The 22,661-nt window shown below is 38.6% G+C and overlaps 1 protein-coding gene across 7 annotated transcripts in view; it reads left to right on the top strand.

Moving 5' to 3' along the window:
• The window catches only part of TASP1 (taspase 1), a 78,706-nt gene that overhangs the window by 44,010 nt on the left and 12,035 nt on the right, over positions 1-22,661 (top strand). For 5 of the 7 annotated variants that reach the window (XM_064647562.1, XM_064647559.1, XM_064647557.1 and 2 more), the window contains 2 exons: positions 9,573-9,683; positions 19,995-20,105. In XM_064647562.1, the coding sequence (XP_064503632.1) occupies positions 9,573-9,683; positions 19,995-20,105 (222 nt within the window). Of the gene's footprint in view, positions 1-9,572; positions 9,684-10,980; positions 15,419-16,526; positions 16,725-19,994; positions 20,106-22,661 lie in introns of those variants that run through there. The other 2 variants (XM_064647561.1, XM_064647563.1) reach the window with 2 other exon arrangements.

Here is a 22,661-nt window from a genome sequence, read left to right as displayed (position 1 = left end):
GAAATTCTATGACACAAGCTGCAAAGTCTCCAGCTTCTATTAAAATCCATTTGAGGAGAATATTTGATACAAGAAAGGCACATAGGATGTCCTGGGAAGAATTTAAATAGGACTTAATCATGGTTTATAACCCTAAAGAAGAAGGATTGAAGTCTTGTAATATATTGAGCTCATTCAGCAGGACTGAGCCCAAAGTTGTGTTTTATTGAGAAGGTAGCAGGGATATCAGATTTATGGAGATTTACTTATGAGGTGTGGTTGAAGATTCAATCTGGGAAAAGCCTTTCAGTGATGCCTTGCTCTTCTCCACTGCCCAGAGCCTGTTCCTGACTGAATCAGACATAGGTAACAGCAGTGTATATACATGTACAGACTTCATTTATTCTCTGTAAAGAAGGATAATGTGCCCAGCTCCCTTAACAGTGTCTTGTGTTGGTGAATTCACCCAGATCCTAAAAGACTGTTAAGGTCTTTGATTAAAAGCAGTGGCCTCTGTTCTGATAAAGGCATTTTAGAGTTTACATCAAAATAGTTTAAAAACTGTGTTAGATATACATATGTGTATATGATGCATCATTCCTGAGGGAAAAATAGCGCACTTTGTGTTGTGAGGAAGCACAGAATCATTTAGCTTGGAAGGAACCTCTGGAGATCTAGTCAAGCCCTCTCCTCAAGGAGGGTTCTCTTGGTTTTGAAATCCACATCAATAAGGAAATAAGTATATTCACTCTTCCTTCTCCCACCTTTTCCTGCTCAGACTTCTTGTTTTTGTTCATATCTCTTCTTTTTTCCAGTCCACTGTGTGTCTCGTGGTTGCTTTTGCAGGTAAAACGGAACAGGTAATGTGGGATAGGATGGAATAGGAATTGCATCTATGGAGAGGTGGCCTGTGCTCATGAAAATGGTTGTTGAGCTATGGTCACAGCCAGCATTTTGGTCTCCTTATGGAAGCCACTGATGTGTAGATTCTTACTTGAAGACGCGTTCTTGACACAAACCACAGTGATGTGGAAATTCACAGAGTAAATATTTTCCAGGGAAGCTTCAATGCAGATGAGTGGACTTGTAATGCAGATACATGGCTCTGTCATCTCCGGGTGTTGAGGGCAGTTGTGGGTGTACAAGGATCTGGTGGTGGATACCTGGTCAGGTGTTGTTTTATAGAATCATAGACTGGTTTGCGTTGAAGGGGACCTTAAAGACCATCTTGTTCCAACCCCCCTGCTATGGGCAGGGACTACTTGCACAAGACCAGAGCCCCATCCAGCTTGCCCTTGAACACTTCCAGGATTGGACCATCCTCAGCTTCTCTGGGCAACCTGTGCCAGTGAATTACATTTATGATGTAATTATAAATCTTGCTTCAACCTCTCGTGTGTTATTAGGCCTGAGATAACACACAAGTGCAGCATTGTGTGTCTGGCCTGTGTCCTTCTGAGTCCACGCTCCAAATGCCCAGAGGAATTTCACATGCAAACCCTGTATCCTGAACAGATTGTTTGAGCTACGCTGTGTGAGATGGATATTATGATACAGTTGATCTCTTTGTAGAAATATGTATTATCTCTCAAAATCAGTCTGGTCCTGTAAGGTTTGGGGAATAATAGGTAACCTAATGCATCACAGATGAAGCAGCTGCATATGGAGAAGAGTTATGTCATTGTTCCCATGAACCAGAGGGTAGAGGAAGAAGAGGTCTATCTCCAGACAGATCAGTATTTACCTCTGAAGCCTTTGTGTCCAGATGCCTTTCAGAGGCTTCAGTGCTGTAGCATGTGGTGTCTGAACTAACTCACCACCACCATGAGGCTGGGAAAAGGGAAAGGATGCAAGAGGCAGAGATGATTTGTGGGAATGGTAGCGTTGAGAAGCAGTCAGTTGAACACAGTGTTCAGTGCTGAGGGGTTTGTCCTCGAAATTATCAGTGGTTGTTTGAATTGCCTTTGAAAGAGCCGTTGGGAAGCAGGACTGGATGGATGCAATAATCAAAGAGGGCTTATTGCCTCTTGAAATTTTAATTGGGCTTGAAATAGGTGCAGGGATATAAATTGAATTGGAGACGGGGCAAACCGAGCTCTCTTTTTATGTCTTAAACACTTCTTTGTGATTGGGAGTAAATGAATATATTGAAGTAAGTAACACATAAGCTACTGTCTTGCTTCTTTCCTGTAAGTTTTATATGACAAAAGTGATGTAGTTTTGAGAGATGTAGTATTTTTAGCAGTAAAGCTTCTCAAGGCAGGCAAAGTAAAAAAGTGTTGCTTTTCTCTTTTCAGTTTGACTGAAATGAGTCCTTCAAAATATGTTAAATGTAAAGAAGAATGTTAAAAGCATGTCCTTTTTAAGGGACCCAAGTTTTTTTCTTCATTCTAACCTCCCTTGGAGGTACATCAGAAATTCTCATTAATAATTCAAACAAATAGCTTTATTATAAAGTTACCTGCCATTTCCCACTATTTAGAAGTAAAGGATTCATGCATTTGGCATATTGTACATCTTTAACCGTTTTTTTTCTTATCTTTAGAAATTATAGAAAAGCTGAATGAGCTGTTCTTCAGAGTGATTTTAGTTTATTTTGCCTATATTAAAAACTTAGAGACATAGTAAGTGTTTTCCCACCTTTCCTTAGAGAAGATACTTTAGAGACAGTTTGTCTGGATGTTGAATTTGTCTTTTGTTATCTTTGAAACTTACCCAAATTTACTAAAGTTTCAACCTTTTGGAAGATTTCCATTGCATATTCTTAGTAGGTAAATCATCTAAGGATATTCTGTCTGCAACAGGAATGTGCTCCATTGATCCCTCTAGGATCAATGCTTTAGGAATTGGACAGGACTTTGTTTGCAGGTGTTCTTCCTGGCAGCAGGTCAGTAAGTTAAAAATTTCCCCTGCTAGTATGAAGACAAGATGCAGCAGCTGATAGGAGTACAAAAAGCTGAAAGTTATGCAACTTTAATTTAATACTGCAGTGCATTCTGTTAGACTGGCCATTTTATGTCTTTTCAGAATAATACATTAAATTTTTATTTTAATATGTAACTAACTGCATCAGTATCTTGCCAGACAAATATTTTTATTGTACTCTATTTTGTTTTTTAAAATCGCTGGCTTGCAAGTCATTAGTCAGCTCTTTCTAGAGATGTTGGAAATGATATAAAATACAGTTTCACCGTGTTTCCATTAGGCATAACTAGAAATTATTCAGGAAATAAAGCAGCAATAGTAGTTCTTGTTAGCTGACACTTAAGGTACTACCACTGAACTGAAAATAACAATATCAAAGCTGAAACAACAGGACCATGTTCAGACTCTGCTGTATAGATAATACAATACAGATAACCTGTAACTTGTATCTGTAGCTTCTGAAAAGAGAAGACTCATACTTTGGCATTGGAGTAAACCAGATTAATTTTTCCATTCTTGGCTGTGAGTAATGCAAGTTTCCATTTTACACTCCTTTAAACCGAGTTCCAACACTTTGTGTGGAGGTACTGTGTGTTTCACTAGCTAGACCGGGGCTCCAGCAGCTTGTCAGAGCTCCATAAGCTCCCTGCTTATGGCTCACAGAAAGCAGCTACATTTTCATTTCTCCTTCCATTCAACAGGAGCCTCTTTCATGTCTGCAAATTGGAAACGCGTGTTTTTCAGTGTGCTGCATGTATGTGTGTGTGCCCTCTGGCACACCTGCTTCTAATTTCCTGACTTGAAAGCATCTCCCATCAAAAGGAGCAGAAAAACAATTTCTCTCTGACACGCTGCTCGGAGGCCCTTGCTCTGCACAAGGCCTTCCTTCCCTTTGCCATCTTGGTCCCATTGGAGGGACGTTATGGGATGCAGAGCACACATTGTATGGGATGTTCAGCTTGTGTTGTGCTGGGTTCTTTCTCCTCTTGTTGTGGTTATTTCAAGCATTAGAAATCTACTTGAGAAGTCACTATGCTGAGGGGAAAGCAGTGATTTAGTTTCCTGAATGAAGCTCAAATGAAGGACCGATGTGTATGGCAAGTTAAGGTTTGGATAAACTATGAGCTATTAGTTACTGTTTGGTACAGAAAGATTGAAATGTAAACATTATAACTCAGATTTTTTGACCTTATCTTTAGATCAGTCTGTATTTTAAAATAGTATCAAATAGCTGAAAATTGAAGATGTTAACAATCTTAAAAAATAAAAACCTCTCAAAAAAAAAAAACCCTAGTAACTTGATTGTTGTGGAAGATGTGCAAAGGCAAACTAGCAAATTAATTAGCTATTAAAAAATTGCTTAGGAAGAAAAAAATACAAAATTTTAAGTTTTAGCTTAAATGTCATGTCTGTTTTCTCAGTTCAGCACTGACACTTTCACAACCAGCTGCAGCACATACCCCTCCAGTGCTACGCTGTTGAATTAACATTGGCTTCGTTTACCACCAAGCTCAACAGAATGAAACCTTCAGAAAGACTTAAAGCTGAAAACCCATTATATGCATTTAGATAAACACTAATTGAAATGCATGGAATGGGCCTGACCCTGCAGCACAGTGGCTGGTGGTTTTCAGTATGATCTTCAAGTAGTTTTCAGGCAGGGGTTGAAGCTTCTGGTTGAAGACAGGTTGTTTGGGATCTTTTTGATGAGTTTTGTTTGTTTGTGTTTTTTGTTTGTTTGTAAAATTCTGGTTCTCACCAAGTGTGTTGGTTTGACTGCAAAATAAATGTGTTGTGGTTGTCAAGCCTTGTCATTCTTTCCTTCCCTTGCCATATACCTCTGGAGCTTTAGGAATCTGTTTAATTCTTTCCCTTTCACCTAGGAGGCTAGAAACTTGCATCAAAATACCTGTCTTTGCACGTATGTGTGTATGTATTTATTTTTCATAGAATCAGAGAATGGTTTGGGTTATGAGCGACCCTAAAGCTTGTCTAGTTCCAACCCCCCTGTGGTGGGCAGGGACAGCTCCCACTAGATCAGGTTGCTCATAACCCCATCCAGCCTGGCCTTGAACACTTCCAGGGATGGGGCATCCACAGCTTCTCTGGGCAACCTGTGCCACTGTCTCACCACAGCAAAGAATTTCGTCCTGTCACTAATGTAAATCTACTCTCCTTCGGTTTAAAGCCATTCCCCCTGTCCTGTTATTGCCCCACTCATCACTGGAGTCTGCTTGGACATCAAGCCATGGACTGCAACATCCAGCCAATTCCTTCTCCATCAAGCAGTCCATCCATCAGATCCATCTCTCTCCAATGTAGAGATGAGGGTGTTGTATGGGATGCCTTCAAATATTTTGCACAAGTCCAGGCAGATGACACCAGTTGCTCCTCCCTAACCCACCACAACTGTAACCCCATTGTAGAAGGCCACCGAGTATGTCAGGCATGATTTATCGAAATAAACTATATAGACTATACATTTCCTGTAGAAACATTGCCCCCTTTGCCAGTAGTGATCCCAGAGGAGGGCAGTTAATTATACTTAGTCCTGTAAACATGGACAGCAGCAGTTCCAACAGTAGTATTTTTGTCATTGGAGGGGTTATGAATAGGAAACATGGTGTTTGCAAAATATGACTGTGTTAGGAAAATAATTTGTTTGCTATATGAAACAGTTATTTCAGTGAGAAGCACTAATTTAACCCAGTAAATTTTTCCAGCTAGTCATCTCCATTTGAGTCACTCGTGTGTGAAGTCTTAGGGAAGTGCTGGTCTGTCATTGCAAAATATTTGTCTCTGAAATATAATGAGCTTCAGGTTACCAAAGAAGTCATCCTTGTGACTGGGAGAGGATAGTAAAATGATTTAAACTCTGTTTACAGGAAAGTTACTAAAACAAATATATTTGAGTCTTTAATGTAGAATTGAAAAATTCTTATTGGGAGTCCCTGTTGTTTTGGGTTTAGTTTTATTCAGTGAAAAAACCGCCAAGTATATAAACACGTGCAATTAAATGTAGTATAATGTGAGGTAGTTAAGCAAATGAACCAGATTTACATTTTCATCAGCTTGTGTGCATGATTTGGAAATGTGTTTAAGTAGCTTTCACTGCAGTTGGTGCTCTTGGGTCGTGTTAATGCAAGTTTTTCGGAAGTTGGCTAATGTGGTGGTTAGATTACAAGTGACTAGAACTATAAATTTGAACCCACAGCTTTATATTGTAAGATATAAATCAGTTTTGATTCCTGTACTAATGTGTATGTTCATTTTGTGTCTGGTCCTACTATTATCTCCAGTGTTGTAGGCTACAGAGACAGATAGATCTGCTAAACCTGCAAGACAGTTTGGTTCTGACTTGAGATAATAGAAAGGGTAATTCCATTGGAATAATTAGGGTAATTCTTTTTCTCAGCCTTTATCTGGTCAAAGTATGTAAAACACTGCTTAGTTGTTTTGGTTTTTTTCTTTTTCTTGTTCAAAAATAGATGTTCCTACCTCAAAAACTGCAGTAACAAATTTTTCTTTTCCAAAAGGGGGAATTATATTCCTTAGTTATCTGTCCCTGCAGATTGCCAGCATGTGATGTGTTGAAAGATTTTTGCATGCACTGCCAGCAGCAGTCTGTAAGTTTGCTGCCTTATAGGTTGACATAAGTATGACATAAAGAAATGACTTTGTCTGTGGGGATGTAGAGATGTGTGATGTGTTAGTAGAACTGCAAAGCTGCTTTCTTTGTGGTTGATCCTGGATCACATCAGTGGGCTGCAGCTGTTCTTAACCCAGATTAAGTTTTCTCTCTCTGAATGTTTTTTTGGAGCAGACTTGATGTTATGGGAACTCTTCAATAAAGTCATTCTCTTGGGGGATAAATAACATTCTACGTCATGCTAAAAAATGGCTATTGTCTTTTTGATGCCAGTTTAGGAAATACTTTAAAATTGTGAAGTAGTAACATCTGGTTTTATTACTTGATGCATAGGACACGCATGGGCTCACTCTCATTTCTGTGTCTCATTTGTTTGATTCCCATTCTCAGTCCTGTGCTTCTTGCCTCATATAGGGTATAAGTGTTATATATAAAGATGTTAACAGGTCCTTTTCAAGAAAAAAATCAACTTGCTCAGTTTTTGCTGGAGCATATGCTTATTTAGTTTTGTTCTTCACAGCAAAACTTTGTAGTGATTAAAGTTTCTTAGTTAAAAAAAAGTGATATCCAGGTTGTGATCTATGGGTAAAATGCATCTTGTGGCTTCCCCCTCCCCCTCCATGTTCTTTGTCTGGAATAAGTAGTAGATAACTCTCAATTTTATTGTGGACAGAAGCTTTTGAGCGTGAGTTCATGAGGCAGTGAATGGACAGGCTGTAAGCAGCTGCTGAGGATGCTCTATTGCAGGAGCCTCTTGAAGATTATCTCCCCACCAGGACCCTTCTCTTGTCTCTTGACACTCTCAATGAAAACACTTTTCTCCTTGTGCTCTCAAGAACTGCCTCCCTTGGCTGTGTAATTGTTGTAGTATTTCAGCTCTTTCCTTTTCCTCTGTTTGTAACTGCTTGTACTCAATCTGTTTGCTATACAGTGGATTTTTTTGTCTTTCTGTTGTGCCAAGTGTATGTAGATTCAGTGCCAAAGTGCCCCACTTCAAACAATTCAGTTGAGCTGAATTGTATTAATCAGGAGACACTGCCCATTAACAGGAGAATATAACTGAAGACTAAGGTATTATTTTGATGATTGAACGTAGCAAGATTTTGGGACACATGCACACAATTTTTCATCAGTCTGATCCCTGATCTAATGGATCCATAATGCTCCTGAGGGTTTTTTGTTGTTTTTTTTTCCTAATTTTAGAAATTAGGAGCGAGTGGGGTAATTTTTTTGTTTTCCTTTTGTATTAGCAATTTTTGATGAACACTGTTTGTAAACTTACTGTGCATTCAAGGGGGAGGGTATAATTGTGTGACAAGTAAACAGAAAGAGAGGGGTTTTTTTGACTAGCTTGCCATGTTAATTAAGGTTTAAAAGTGGTGAGAAGAACAAGAAACCAATCTATGAGTAGCTCCAAGACACAGCACTAGACCTGCCAACGTGGTTTTGTGCCCTATTGTGCCCAGACCAGTCAGTGCTCTAAACTCAGCATATTGGGAAGCACAATGAGACCCTCAACAGGCTGCACTGGGGCCACTTTGGGTTGGGTTTAGTTATTACATTTTTCTTTATGCCACATCTAGGCTGGCTTCAGTCAGTGTCTCAGAGTTCTCTCTGTTCTGGGCTTGTTAGTGCTTCCAGTAAAGTGAATGTTATCCGTGGAGACTGAGCTGCCTTTGTCTGAAGCCAGCCTAGGCCTGATGTCCTGCCGGCTCCAGCTCCCTGCCATGTGGAAGCCACTGGATTGTTTCCAGCCATAAATTGTTTCTGGAAGCTGAGTAGGTGTATTTATGTAATTCTGTGCCTGAGCTAATAAGTCCAACTGGATTATACATATATTTTTTTTAAGGTACCAGCACAGTGCTTGCATCACCATGTCGTGTTTAATGAGAAATGAGAAATACGCTAGAAATATTTATATATAATTGGGAATTCATTGTATTTGATTTCTCTGTGTATTCTGGTGTCTAATGCAGTTTTGGGCCCTGATATACTCTGAAGTTACAAGTCTGATCAAACTGTAGTCACCCAAATTAGATAATTGGAAAACATTGTTACATTGTAGCTGTGCATTAGTTGTGTTTCTCCTTCTTTCCTAACTGGATAACACAGTTTAACTGGCTCTTGCTTAGCCCTTTTCCAGCTGCTTTTTCTGCTTCCTTGCCATTGAGGAAAAATGTCAACAAACTGGAGGCATAATTAGTATAATGACCTTTGTCTATATGCAGAAGGTATCACCAGAGGGTTTTCCTGTCCAAAAAAAATGTTGATCCAATAAACATGCACGGTGCCATTTGGCCTCATCGTGTCCCAGAGCACAGCACAGGAATGGAAAAGAGTGTAGGAGAAAAAATAGCAGGTGTGAAAGTGTTCCTGCAGAATAAGAGTAGCAGTAATGACCTGCCTGTCTTCATCCTCAGTAGGTTTCAGGTGATACAGAAAGCACTGAGGCAATGAGTGGTTGTTTGCAGAAGCTTTTTAGTTTCTTAAACCTCTAAAAATTACAGGAATTTATATTAGTAGTGCAGTGAGCAACCACTCTGGCAGAAAAAGGATGGGTGAATTCATGTATTCCTTTGCTGACAAAAGGCTAGATCATGTGGACTAAGTGGAAGATTCTGTCATGCAGGAGTTAGTGTGGCATTCACTGAAAATGTTCTTGGTTTGAAGACTTGCATGCAGGGATCATTGCTGGGAGAATGATGAGTAAGTGGATTCTGTCTGGATAAAGGTGACATGTCAGAGAAAGTCTCACTGTACCCTTTTTATTTTATGAATTTGTGCAGTAGAAATTTCAGGAGAGTTGTGAAAAAAACGGTGGAATTTTCATGTGACTCAGTGCCACGCTTTTTTTAAAAAATAAAAATATGGCAGAAGCTTGTCATATGCATTGCTGTGAAGAAAACGTCCTTATTTTTTGTAATTACAGCCAGATTAATGTAATGATATAAATTAATGACAGAGTTTCTTCATAGTGACACCTATATTTTGACTATTCCCAATCTTAATGTGTTTTTAGGTTGTGGAGAGCACCTTGTCCGAACCATACTGGCCAGAGAATGTTCATGTGCTTTGCAAACAGAAGATGCCCACCAAGCTCTCCTAGAGACTATGCAAAACAAGTTTATTGGTAAGTATATGGTCCTCATTGCCTGAAAGTTGCCCAACATTGTTTAAAATGCAAGTAACACTATTAAACAAAATTAAGACACTTATTTTTATGATTTCTGTTCAAGTCTTGTGTTGTAGTTGGCTTGGGATTTAGTGTTGTGTTACATCTGAAAAATGTTAAACTACAGAAGAATATTTTAGGAAATCTAAAGGAAAACCCTTGGAAATATCTCAATTGTTATGTGAGTCATAGAATACCCGGAGAGGTTTGAAGAAAGAATTTCCTGCCTGAATCATGGGGCTGTGGTGTACAACTGCATATTTTAGAATTGGTGGTTTTAGGAGCATTAGTAAAAATTATTCATCATGTTAACCCTTTTAAAAATAGCAGACCTCAAAACCATCTCATGTTCTAATTAAGTGCTTTAAACAGACAGATTCTGATTTGCTATCTACATGACGAGATTAATTTCTTGCAAAAGTGAAGTAGACTCCATTCAAAACCCAATTTTTTCCTTGATTAGAGGGAATTGCACAATCTGTGTTTAACCTCTTGTGAATATAGATCTTTTTTTCTTTCTTCAAGCTGTAATCCAAATACAAATTCATCATTTTCATGTGTCATTTGTCATGTGTCATTTTCAAATATCCATACAAGCTTGAACTTTTGAAAACAGCCTAGATTCCAAGGAGGCTTCTGGCATATATGTTGATTTGCACTGTCTTTATAGCCCTTCAAATTTTTGAAGCTTTAGAGTCCACAGACAATTTTCACCTTCAAAATTTCTTGCAGACAACACAAGTACTTCTTGTACACTGTGTTGCCAAAGCTCATTTTTATGGTATTTTAATTAGAGCTGAAAGAGGGACATGTGCACACCTTTTTGGATCCCAGGGACTGATGCCCTTGGTCTTGGCAAGCAATGCATTGCAGTTTCTTTATTTATGTTTATAATGTTGAATCCATGTTAAACTGTGCTTCTGACAACATTACATTTGACTGTTTGAGGGAAATCATCCTCACATTGGAAGGCTACACTTTATATTTTATGTTATATTGTATATATATATGTCTGTATATATATATATAGTATGTATATATTATATTGTATTTATATATCCATTTCTAGGTGCTGTAAGAATGCAGAAAAACCTTAGTGTGTGTTGCCCAAAAAGATCCTAATCCAAGCAGCAAAAATTTAGCTTTTTATATTTAATCACTCATTCCAGTGCACAATGGCACAAAATCAGGAATTTGTATACCCAAGAGAAGCCTTTAGGAAGGAAGCTTGTGATAACTTTGCTACTTTTTGTAGGTATTCTATGGAACTGGCCTAACTTCAGGCAAGTCAGATCTTTAGTCCACACTCTCAAAATTTATTGTGCTGTTTGTGGTAAGAGTACTTAAAAGCAAGCACTAACTGTACATATCTTTATAAAATTTCATATTAGTACATACACACAAAAAATGGAAAGCAACTGATGAAGTAATTCATAGAAACTGGCTGATTAAAAAAACAAAAAAAATCAAACTTTTTAGTTGAGGTGCCTTCTTTAAGTTGGTTTTCCCTGTTCTTTTTGGTAACAGTGAGCAAAAATGCAATTCTTCGTTTGCTGTTTAATGCAAACATGTTTTGCCACCAGTTTGCATAGCAGATGTTTTCATTTTAAATGTTAACTGGCTACTATGTGATATATACATTGTATTCTTTACTGGAAATGTAAAAATATTTCTGTTGGAGATAAGAACATATTAAATGTTGCTGAAGTTTTTGTTATACCTGAAGCTATCAGTTGCAGAGAAAGAGGAGCTGCACAGACAGATACCAGGCTAACAGTGTGATGTCTTATTGCCTTGGGAAAACAGACTTATCCAAACAAAAGAAGGGAAAGTGAAAAGAATGAGAGACAGGATCAAATTAGTGGTTTTCATGATAAGAAAATTTGAAAAAGCTGCTTTGTAATTCCTTTTTCAAGTTTCATATTTTAATTAGGGACAGACCTGGCTTGTATTTTTAGAAACTTATCGCTGCAAGCTTTGGTTGCCTGACAGCAGGAATGTGTAGTATCTGCTCAGTTGTACTTTGGGGCAGTGCTGATGTGGGGAAAAAGAATGATACAGCCAGCTTTGGTCTCTGTGAAGGTGAAGTGCTTGGATGCTGTGTTTTGATTAGAAAGCATAAAATCTGCTTTGCCCTCCGCTGTCCTGTGAATGAAAACTGATGGAGGAAGACTTCAAAATCCAGATATATCTTACTGTTTACATGTGACATAGTACTGAGTTTGTAGCCGGTAGTGTAATTTTGGGGGATCTTGGCAATTCTGAAGATTCATAGGCAAACTCAGGAAGTGTGGGTTGGACGAGTGGACAGTGAGGTGGATTGAGAGCTGGCTGAGTGGCACATCCCAGAGGGTTGTGATCAGTGGCACAGAGTCCAGTTGGAGGCCTGTCAGTAGTGGTGTCCCCCAGGATTCTGTACTGGGCCCAGTACTGTTTAAGTTGTTCTTTAATGACATGGGTGAGGGGGTAGATGCCTCCTCAGCAAGTTCACTGATGACACAAAGGTGGGAGGAGTGGCTGATACCCCAGAGGGCTGTGCTGCCCTTCAGAAGGACCTCGCAGGTTGCAGGGATGGGCAGAGAAGAACTGTCTGAAATGCAGCAAAGGCATCCTTTGCATCCTTTGCAGCAGGGTCCTGCACTTGGGGAGGAATAACCTCGAGCACCAGGACAGGCTGGGAGTGATCTGCTGGAAAGCAGCTCTGCAGAGAAAGACTTGGGGATCCTGGTGGACAACAAGCTGTCCATGAGCCAGCAGTGTGTCCTCAGGGCCAAGAAAGCCAATGGTGTCCTTGGGGGGCGTTAGGAAGAGTGTTGCCAGTAGGTTGACAGAGGTGATCCTGCCCCTCTGCTCAGCCCTAGTGAGGCACATCTGAAGGGCTGTGTCCAGTTCTGGGCACCTCAGTACAAGAGAGACAGGGAGCTCCTGAAACAGGTCCAGTGGAGGGCAAGGAGGATGACTGGGGGACTGGAGCATCTCTCTTAGGAAGAAGGGCTGAGGGAGCTGGGGCTGTTCAGCCTTGAGAAGAGACGACTGAGAGGGGACCTCATCAATGTGTATAAATATCTAAAGGGGGTGTGCCAAGAGAATGGAGCCAGGCTCTGCTCGGTGGTGCCAACCACTGGAACAGGAGGCAGTGGGCAGGAACTGATGCACAGGAAGTTCCACCTGAACATGAGGAAGAACTTCTTTACTGTGTGAGTGACAGATTGCCCAGAGAGATTGTGGAATCTTCCCTCGCTGGAGATACTCCAGAATCGTCTGGAGGCAATCCTGTGCCATGTGCTCTAAGATAACCTTGCTTGAGCAGGGAGGTGGGACCAGATGACCCACTATGGTTCCTTCCAACCTGACCCATTCAGTGATTCTGTGAAAGCAAGGTTATGTCTGGCAAATACAGTGAAAGGGTTGAAAATGTGCATTGTGCTTCAAACAATAGGCTTATACTAAACAGGATTTTTTTCCTGCGAATTTTCATAGACAAAGTGCTGGTTGATAGCTCAGGATCTGTGGTGTGATGCAGGATTTCTTAATGTTGTGAAACAATAGGATCAAGTGGGCTGATAGACTCCTTGCTGGTTGCATGGATTCTTCTCTTGCCTTCCTTAAAGCCCTGTTTTGTGATCCTGTCAAACTTTCACCAGAATTATAATGGACCAAGGCTGAAAAAAACCTCAGCCTATAACAAAGCTGAGCTAGAATGTTTTGATAGAAATCAAAATGTGCCTTACTTGTATCAGAGGGATGAACAGCTGATTTTGGCAGTTGCCACCAGATTGGTGCTTCCTGTTTACAGAACTCTCGGAGTCTCTGCGGAGCCCTGGGAATCCTTCCAGCTTGGGAATGCCTGGCTTAAACAGTGAGTGCTGCTTAAACAGCAGGTGATGAGCAAACTCATGTCAGATGTGCTTCTCTCATCCTTTCTCAGAGCCAGCTTACTATGGATAATGCACAACTGATGGTTGAATTGGAGGTGAGAGAAATTAAATTTAGATATTTTGTAAAGCAAACGGGCTCCGTATCTTTAGTCAAAGAGCACAAAAGGCTTGGTTCTCAGTTGAAGAATGGTGTTCTGTAAACACAAATACCTTCCAAACAGGAGAACAGAGGATTTGGTTACTCATCATTCCTTTCAAATGCAGCCAAGTTTGCAGAATGTAGACTTAGAGTAAATGTTTGTGTCATCTCACTGGCGGGAAATCTGGGCTTTTAACAATGGCAGTGTTACCAGTTGTGCTTTAAAGCTTCTTATAAGGAAATAATGAGCTGAAAGAAATAGTTAGAACCTGATATTTTTTCTTTCCTTAATGGAAACATGCCTCTCTATTCTTGTATTTTTAAATTGTGTTTCAGTTGACAAACAAGCAAAGTCTGCAGAAAGGTAATAGCAGAAGGATAACGCTGAAACTTTCTTTTTAGAAATTTAGTGTCAAATTCCTCTCTTCTGAGCAGGAGTTTGGAGAGTTAGGAATCATAGAATACGAATTTCCTGATTATTAGTTATGCTTGTTGGGAGAGAAAAGCCTCAAACTTTAACAGTTACAAGACTGCCAGTGACTGGCATTTTACAGTGTTATTGTTACTTTATATTTTGGTGCTGCATCACTCTAAGCCTTGTAGTATCCTTTGTGGTTTTGTAGCAGAGGAAGCAAGTTATGGAAGGGCTTTTATGCTTCTCCATGACACAGAGGAGAAGATTTGAGAAGAGAATGAGGTGATCCTGAAGTTTCATATAACCTATTTTATTTCACAAATTTATATTTGATGGTAGACAGAATCTACCATCTGCATTATCTGTACAATCTTCATTATCTGTACAATCAAACCATCTAGAAACTTAACACAACATGGTGATGTTACACAAGAGTTTGTCTAGGTCCTGCCTGTGCTTCTCTGTGTCAGGAGCATTGGGGTTTTATTGGTCGGTGGTATCCTCTAGTATTTAATTTATTTAATTATTTAACCCTGTGAAGTTTTAAAGTGCAGGTGCTTTCACTTGCAGCTTCTTTAAAAATTCTAAATAGATGTTTTAACTTACTGTGAAATATAAAAACCTCTACTTTCAGACAGCTTGTGCTTAAACATTTAGCAAATAATGGTGCATGAAATTAAAAGCAGGCTTCGTTTAGTGCTTCTTATATTCCTCTAATGTTTATTTCAGTTGTTATCTTGGAGTCTAGTGGGATAGAAAGCAGAAGCAGAGTGGCAAACAGCTTCACTTTCAGCACATTTTGTACACAAAGCCTACAAAGTGTAGGTGATCTATAGATTGTTGTCCTGATAAAGTCTAAATTTCCCTCATGCTGCAGCACAAGGAGGTTTAGAACTGTTTAGCTGTTAAAACTGGGGGATGCTGAAGCACTTAATTGGTTACACCACCCCACAGTCAGTGTTGAGACCAAAGTCTTAAGCCTTTGAAAGCTCATGCAAACAACAGAGCTGGTAATGGTTTCTCTGCTGTGGAAGAGTATGAATGGAAAACATCTGATGAGCAGCTGGTTCATCCTTCAGCTGGGTCAGTGTAAATAAAACACTTCTCTCACAGCTTGGTGTCGAACCTGTGCTAGAGTGGATCAGTGCAGTAGCTGCAAATGGGGAAAAAAGGCACAGGATCTGAGGGGAACCACTCACATGGATCACCTGCTCTGGAGGAAGCAATGGGAGAGAGGAGTAATGGAGAAGAGATGTCAAAGTGTTTTTCACTTGTAGCTGTAGTTCCTCCAGAGCAAGGGTGAATGTTGAACCCATTATTTAGTTTAACAGCCCTGAAATCTGTAAGTTCTATTCCTGGTCAGCAGCTGAACCTGGGTCATGGTGTTCAGTTCTGGTTGCTCTTGCAGAGCTTGATGGGATCAGTGAACGTGGAGTTGCTCTGAAGACTGTTTGCTTCTTTGTAAGAGACCATTACTGCATATTAATGAAGTACAAAATATATAAACAAAAACTTTTTAATGCTTTCTGTATGTCAGGTAGCAATAACAGAAGAGTTGAGCTTTGAAGGAGGGAACTATATTCTGTAAAATACAATTTTGTGGCTGGGGGAGGTGAGGATTAAGCCAAAACTAGTGAAATATGGATTTTGTTTGGTTTTTCCTACCCCTTTCATCTGATATGGCCAGTCAGTGCTAGCGTTATTAGTTAGTGCTGCAGTTGAAATTCTACTTTGGATTTTTCGTGCCACATTCCTCAGTGGTATACCAGTGTAATTGGGAAAGGAACAATGGCTTTCATGAGAGTTAAAAGGGTATTAAAAGGCCCAGGTTTTTGTAGTGTTGCCATTAGCACGCTATTAGATCAAAGGTTTGTCTAGCAGTTCTATTTTATTGCAGTGGAAAACAATATTTTTGGCTAGCAGGCATATTTTGATTTTTATTTTACTGAATTTTTAATTTGTACAGTAAGATCTATCATTCTGAAAAGTACAGGGAGAAAAAAAATGGTGTAGGAGTGTGGGAGCCAGATCACTTTTTCCTTCTAATGAGAAACCATTCTGCCTTTAATATACCTGGCAGTATTTCAGTTGCACCTTTTCTCGTCCTCTAGAAATACTAATTAAATGGAAGGTATATGAAAAAATGTCATTACCTATATTGTTATTTTTTACAGAAGTCTGCACTATTATTTCTTTTTCTCAATGGGTTGACTGTAGCAAAATGAGTTTTAGACCTAAATTAATGAAATATGTTCTTAACCTTTGAATTCACAGTGTTTTGAGAACACTCAGATTAATTCCTATGTACAGTGGATAGATTCTGTGTAGAAATAAAGTATAATACTGCTTTTGTATTGTTATTTTTACAGATTTAATGATGGATGCATTGCATTCAGCTGTCTGGAATTTTGCTTACCATAGACCTCCTAATATGCACTGTATTGCTGTGTTAACATACACATGTCAGCATAATTGTAATCCTCAGTAATAAGTTTGCATATCTAGAAAGATCTTTGTTTAAAAAAGTTAATATATTTGAATCCCTCTTTTAACATTTTTGAAAAATGGCTTTAATTGGAAAATAAAATACTTGCTCTGTTTTAAAGAACGTGCTGTTCAGTGTGTATTTAATTTGGCTTAGAGACTGATTTTAAGAGTTTGAATTTACTGTAATGTAGAATACTGTAATATTATTACTCTAGTCAAGTGGATTTTACTGACACTGTTCTGAGATTGATTCCCCACAACTTCACCAGTGAATTGGAGACAACACACTCTATTGTTGCTGATTTTGTACTGAGATGGTTTAGCTGATATGTTCTTTTTTCAGACTTTCCCCACCTTTCCAGAATGATGTTCATTCTGCAGGTGATGATAAAATGGTGTAGAAGACCCAAAGGGCAGCACTGCTGTGTTTTTGTCTGTAGGAGAGATAATGTGTCCCATCATCTTTGCTTTGTTTGCATAACACAAACTGTTAAGAAATCTGGTTCAATATTCCATTCAAATGACCCACTGCAAGTCACTTCAAACCATTTTACCCATCTCCATCTCACCCCAGTATTACTGGTAAGGTCAGTTCTTACTGAGTTAGTGCAGCATGACCTGGTTTCATGTGTCATGACCAACATTTGCCCTTACTCCAAGGGCCCAACTTGTGTCATTCCTAAAGAAGCCAGTGTCTTACTCATCTGGTGTGTTTTATGAGTGCTGAAGTTAAAACTTCTGTCCCACTTTTAACATGGGCAGTGCTATTAAATTACTCCTCTTCTGGAGTTTTCTAGTTGAAATAGCAGTAGGGTGACAGTGTACTTCAGCTGAATTAATACAGCTAGTTTTTCTAGCTTTTGAGTGTTTAGCATGGATTTCAAAACCTTTGGCTTTTTTTGACCAATAATAAAGCTATCATGGTGCATAATCATTGAAGGAAGTCTTGGTTCAGAAAAAACTGTGTACATATTTAGGGCAATACAGTGCCCACCATGTTTAATGTCAAAAAATAAATGCTATTTAGGCTGACAGAACTGGGGTTCTCCTGGCAGTTGTTGTGCATGCAGAGGTAGAGCATCTCTTTGGGTGAACCTGTAAGCTCAAGACTTTGTCTAATGTGCTTGAAGCTCCAGTTTTAAATTATTTATTTAAACCCTCTTTTAAAATAAGTCTCACAAAACACATGCTTCGAGTGATTGCTGGTTTTTTTTTTATTCTGTGTTTCACTGAAGGTGAATGTTTTGTTCTTGCACCGAAATCCCTGTAAAAATGAAAGATTTCTGATGACAATGTATTCTCCTGCAGACTCTCTGAATGGAAAGAAATACACTGCCGAGTCTTCTCTTAAGGTTTAAAAAGAGCATGTGCAAGTTATTCAGATTAGTGAAAATTTGTGATGATGGCACATAGTTGATAAAATACTGGAAAAATATGTGATTGGCTTATTTACAAGCTTTTCTTTCATTTGTTCTTTTCAGAGGGTGGGAGAAAGAAACCCCTAAAAAAAATGATTAACCAAATGCAAGCATTTCTAGACTAAGACTTCAGTGGCACCAAGTCTATAATCAGTAGTTGCTGTCTGGTTTTGTGTGCATTCATTCACTTTTAGTGTTTTACTGTGGCCTTAGATATGTACTGTGTTTGCTGGCTGTGTTCTGCTGAAGTAGAACATTTTTAACGATTCTAACTTAGAAGATGATTAGTATTTTTCACTACAACCTTGAAAGCATCTTTCTCAGCCCTTGAAAGAGGAGGAGAAGCTGCTTATTGAAAAACAAACCAAACCTTTTTAGACTAAAAGCCTAAATTATTTGTGCAGTAGAATGTAAAATTAGGTCTGCAGACCAAGTTTGGGTTAAGACACTGTCTTTGAAGTACCTGAGTTTCTGAAGTAAAGATTAAAGAATGCATGTCCCCTATGAAGAAAACCACTTTTATTTTTTTTTTTTATTCATTTGCTTGCAGAAATCATGTTATATCAGCCAGCACTTGGTTGGTGCAGTGAAAGTATAAGAGATATCATTAGCACCTTGGAAAGCATGGAGTGAAAGGTTTTGATTTGGGTGGTAAAACTCTTTACAAGTTCCCAGGCCTCACCCTTATATTTTAACCAGACATATTTTCTTCTTTTGTTATCTATTCTCTTATCACGGGCTGGATTCTTGGTTCACAGGGGTTTGGTCACAGTCCTGAATGAGTAATACAGGAGGTCTGACTGGTACCTAATAATAGTTCTTGTACAAAGCAAGTGCTGCTTTAAAGATAATATCTGTTTGTATTAGATCAGATAAGACATTACTTGTAATTTTATTATTTATTTATTATTTTCCTGAAGTGTGGGCTTCTGTTGTAATGACCACCTTGTATCACTTTTGAATGTGGCTGCTCTTATGTTGAGAGAAAAGATGATAAAGGTTTAGTTTTCCTTATGACAAAGCTTGAAGTTGGTTTTTATTGGGCTGTTTTGCTGTTGTTATTTGCATTAAAGGAGTAATTTTAATCATACAAATAGCTGTGGGCAAGTTAAAGGAGTCTGATGAGAAGATCTGCTCTAAAGTTCTTGTGACCAGCAAATTACAGTGTCTGTGCACTAGGCATGGTATACTAATTTATTTAAAAGAAAGTAATCAAAAAGAATTGTATGAAATGCCTGTTGCAATTGTATGCTCAATTTTGAATCACAGTGTATTGCAAATGTGTGACAAGGATCTCAATGGGCTTAAGTGTAAGAACTTGATTAGTTTTGTTGCTCAAGACATTTTAAGTTGTTTATAAATTACACCATTGTTTCCACGTTCAAAACTATAGGAATCTTATTTCAAATTACAAACCAGAGAAAGAATACTTAGACTTGATTCAGCTAACTTGAAAAATTTTCCAGCTTCTGATAGATGTTTTGTATTGTATGTCTTAAATTAACAACAGAAAAGCCACTCTAAAAAGTAGGATATGTTTTGGCTTTCTGCTCATATTCATAAAACAGGAAGGAAGGCACTACAGCAGTTTGATGGTGTCTCTGTACAAAGGGCTTTAAATTGGGGGGAAATGAATAAACTGTAAAAATGACCCAGATTTTCTTGATGTTTTCCACATGTGGCCATCTTTATATTAATTTTAGTACAGAAAGAACTAAATATTGAGCTAATTTTTTTTCAACTTGACACTCTGTTTTTCATTGTTACACCTTCCTTGATCCATGAAAAAATGGGTTTGCCCTCACAAATGCAATTTCCAGCATGTTTGTTTTATTCTGTGTAGCTCTTTTACCTTTTTTTTTTGATTAGTAGATTAAAATTTAGAAAATCATTAATTAGAAACAAATAATTCTCCCCACCACTTTTGCCCAGGTTCCCCTTTTCTAGCCAATGAAGATGGTGTGCTTGGAGGGGTGATAGTCCTTCGGTCTTGCAGGTGTTCAGCAGAGCCTGAATCATCCCAGGAAAAACCAACTTTACTAGGTAAGAAATCCTCCTTCATCTTTGCCTGAGCTAGGTGCTAACTCAAAGTGAAAGGTGAAGTAAAAACTGCCTTTGCACATTCACCAGTGTTTTAAAGCCACAGAGGAAACAAAAAGGAATTGAACTGGGAATGATAAAAATCTGGACAGCGAAATAGGGAACAAACAAGGCTAATCTTACTAAAACCATGGAAAAGAGTGTTCTTTCTGACTTGTTATTTCTAAGCAGACTTGTGATTCAGAGCATTCTGTAGGATCCTTCTAAAACCGTGGCACAGAAATGAGTTGCTTGTGGCAAGGTAGGATATGTTCCTCATAGGAAAAGTTGCATTTTTAGCTGGGGGTAATACATATGACTGTTTACTGCTTCTCAGTGGTTTAAAGGCTTTCTTAAAAGTTCCTCGTTCCTCATTTTGCAGGACAAAATGTGAAAATTTGGAGGATACACTTAAAATTTGGAAGGGAAGTTGTTTTATGGTTAAAAATCCTTTGTAATGCCCAGGAAAACCTGCTCAGATAAGTCACAGTTTACTGTTTGCATTTGCACCCACCAGGAGTGTTTGCTGCTCATATTGGGATCAGCAGGAAACTGTACTTTGCCTCCACCAGTATCTATCTGGTTAAAAAGGACTTTATAACCCTTCAGCCCTGTTTCTGTCCTGGAAATGCAACCCTCATCTCCCTCAGTGCTTTACAGCAGAACAAGTGTATTATAGAACACTGCCATGTGGTTTGTATGGGAGAAACACCTAAAAAACCCCAAAGGCTGCACGTTGTGAGCAGAGCTGGGTAGAAATACAACCCAGAGACAGTAAAACCTCTTTAAGGGAAGGAATTTGGGACTGAATTACTTCAGGCTGACACTTGTGCCATCTCCTTTCCTGTGGTGCTCCTCAGATGTGGGCATGTGTGTCTGGTCATGCTGTTGGGTCACATCGACCTGTCTAATATATATTTGTGTTCTGTAACCAGAATTTCAGTGTTTTTCCTTTGTATAATACTCTGCTTTATTATTATTTACCCAACTGTGACATCAATCTAGTGGAAAAGCATCCTGCAACATTAAATTCTGCCATTAAAAAAGAGTTAAGAAAATGAAAATACAAGTTTAAGTCAGAACAAACAAGATCAACTTAACCTTCAGTTTCTTACGTTTGGAAGTGAGAGAATTTTTTTCTATTCATTTAATGTTCGTCATTCACGTAAGAAAACATGTTCTATTAATTGGCATTTTTTCCTCAAAAATTAATGAAGAAAATCCCCATACGTGGTACATCATAAGTAAAGACTATTTATCCATTGATTCTTCGTTTTCTTTCCACTGAAATAGGATTCAGGTAAACTGTAGCACAGTATTTTTTCTGTACCACAGACATTTCCTGAGTTAATGCACAACTAAACATATGTAGTATTTATTTTGCTTGTACTGAAAAGAAGTTGGTCAATACTAAAAAATTTGGTGTACAGAATAAGGAAATCTCATGTCTTTGTTACAGGGATCATATTTTTTATTTCTTTTTTTTTAATATTGAAACAAATTGCAAGGAAATGATTTATTAAATGGTTGAAAATATACTTACCTGAAGACATTTCACACGTAATTTATAATTTTCATTGTAGTTCCACTGCTTGTAATAGCTAACAATAACCATGGCTCATACAGGATACCTTTGGTGCATAATAGAGAAGGAGAAAATTATTAAAATTGTAGAATACTATATCTAGAGTTATCAAAGGCAGACCCATTCCTCATCTCTTCAAAACTGAATGATAAGATTAAATTTGTCTCCAAAAAATAAATGCTTTCACTGACAGTTGACCCTTCAGGGTGTCAGGGAGAGGTTGGCCCCACTGAATGCCCTTCCATTGCACTAAATATGTTTCCCTGTCTGAAAGCTTTTGACTAACCTTTGGTGATACCAGCCCTGAATCCATTACGGGGGAGCAAAGCCCAAACCTCAGTGAAGTTCATTTTTCTTTTATGATGGTATCTGCATGTCTGTCAGAATCTTCAAGTCTAAACTTTGATCCCCTACTGGGGGTTAATTGCTATGCAAGGAGAGGTGGTTCAAAGCAGGAGTGTGCTCAGCACACTGTGACCTTCCCCAGCCATCTTAAGGGAACATGAGGAATAGGAAGGAGTAAGAGTTTTAAACCCATCTAATGATGCTTTTTGCAGTCACTCTCAAAAGAAATATGTGGAAATGTCTATTCATGACATCCTGTGTAATTCATGTAAGACACTCTTGTAATCCAGAGGAGGAATTTATATTTCAGTGCAGTTTTTAAACCTTTTACAGAATTCTGGGTAATGCCCTGAATTCTGATCAACTGTTCTTTCTTTTTCCCCCTTCCAAATTATGTATTTAATGAACACAGAGAAAAATGACCAAGAAAACCATGTGGCAATTTATAAAGCTTCCAGTGACCGAGAGCTGAACGTATGAATAATGTGCTTTTACTCTGAATTTGTGTTGCAGCCGAGTAGGAGTATGTGTGTGTGAAAAGACAACTCTGTATGTGTCAGGGAATTAAAGATCACTGGAATGGACTGTTA

The sequence above is a fragment of the Pseudopipra pipra genome, chromosome 3 (genome assembly GCF_036250125.1).
Source record: "Pseudopipra pipra isolate bDixPip1 chromosome 3, bDixPip1.hap1, whole genome shotgun sequence".
Lineage (NCBI taxonomy): Eukaryota > Metazoa > Chordata > Aves > Passeriformes > Pipridae > Pseudopipra > Pseudopipra pipra.
This window is presented reverse-complemented; position numbering and strand designations above follow the sequence as displayed.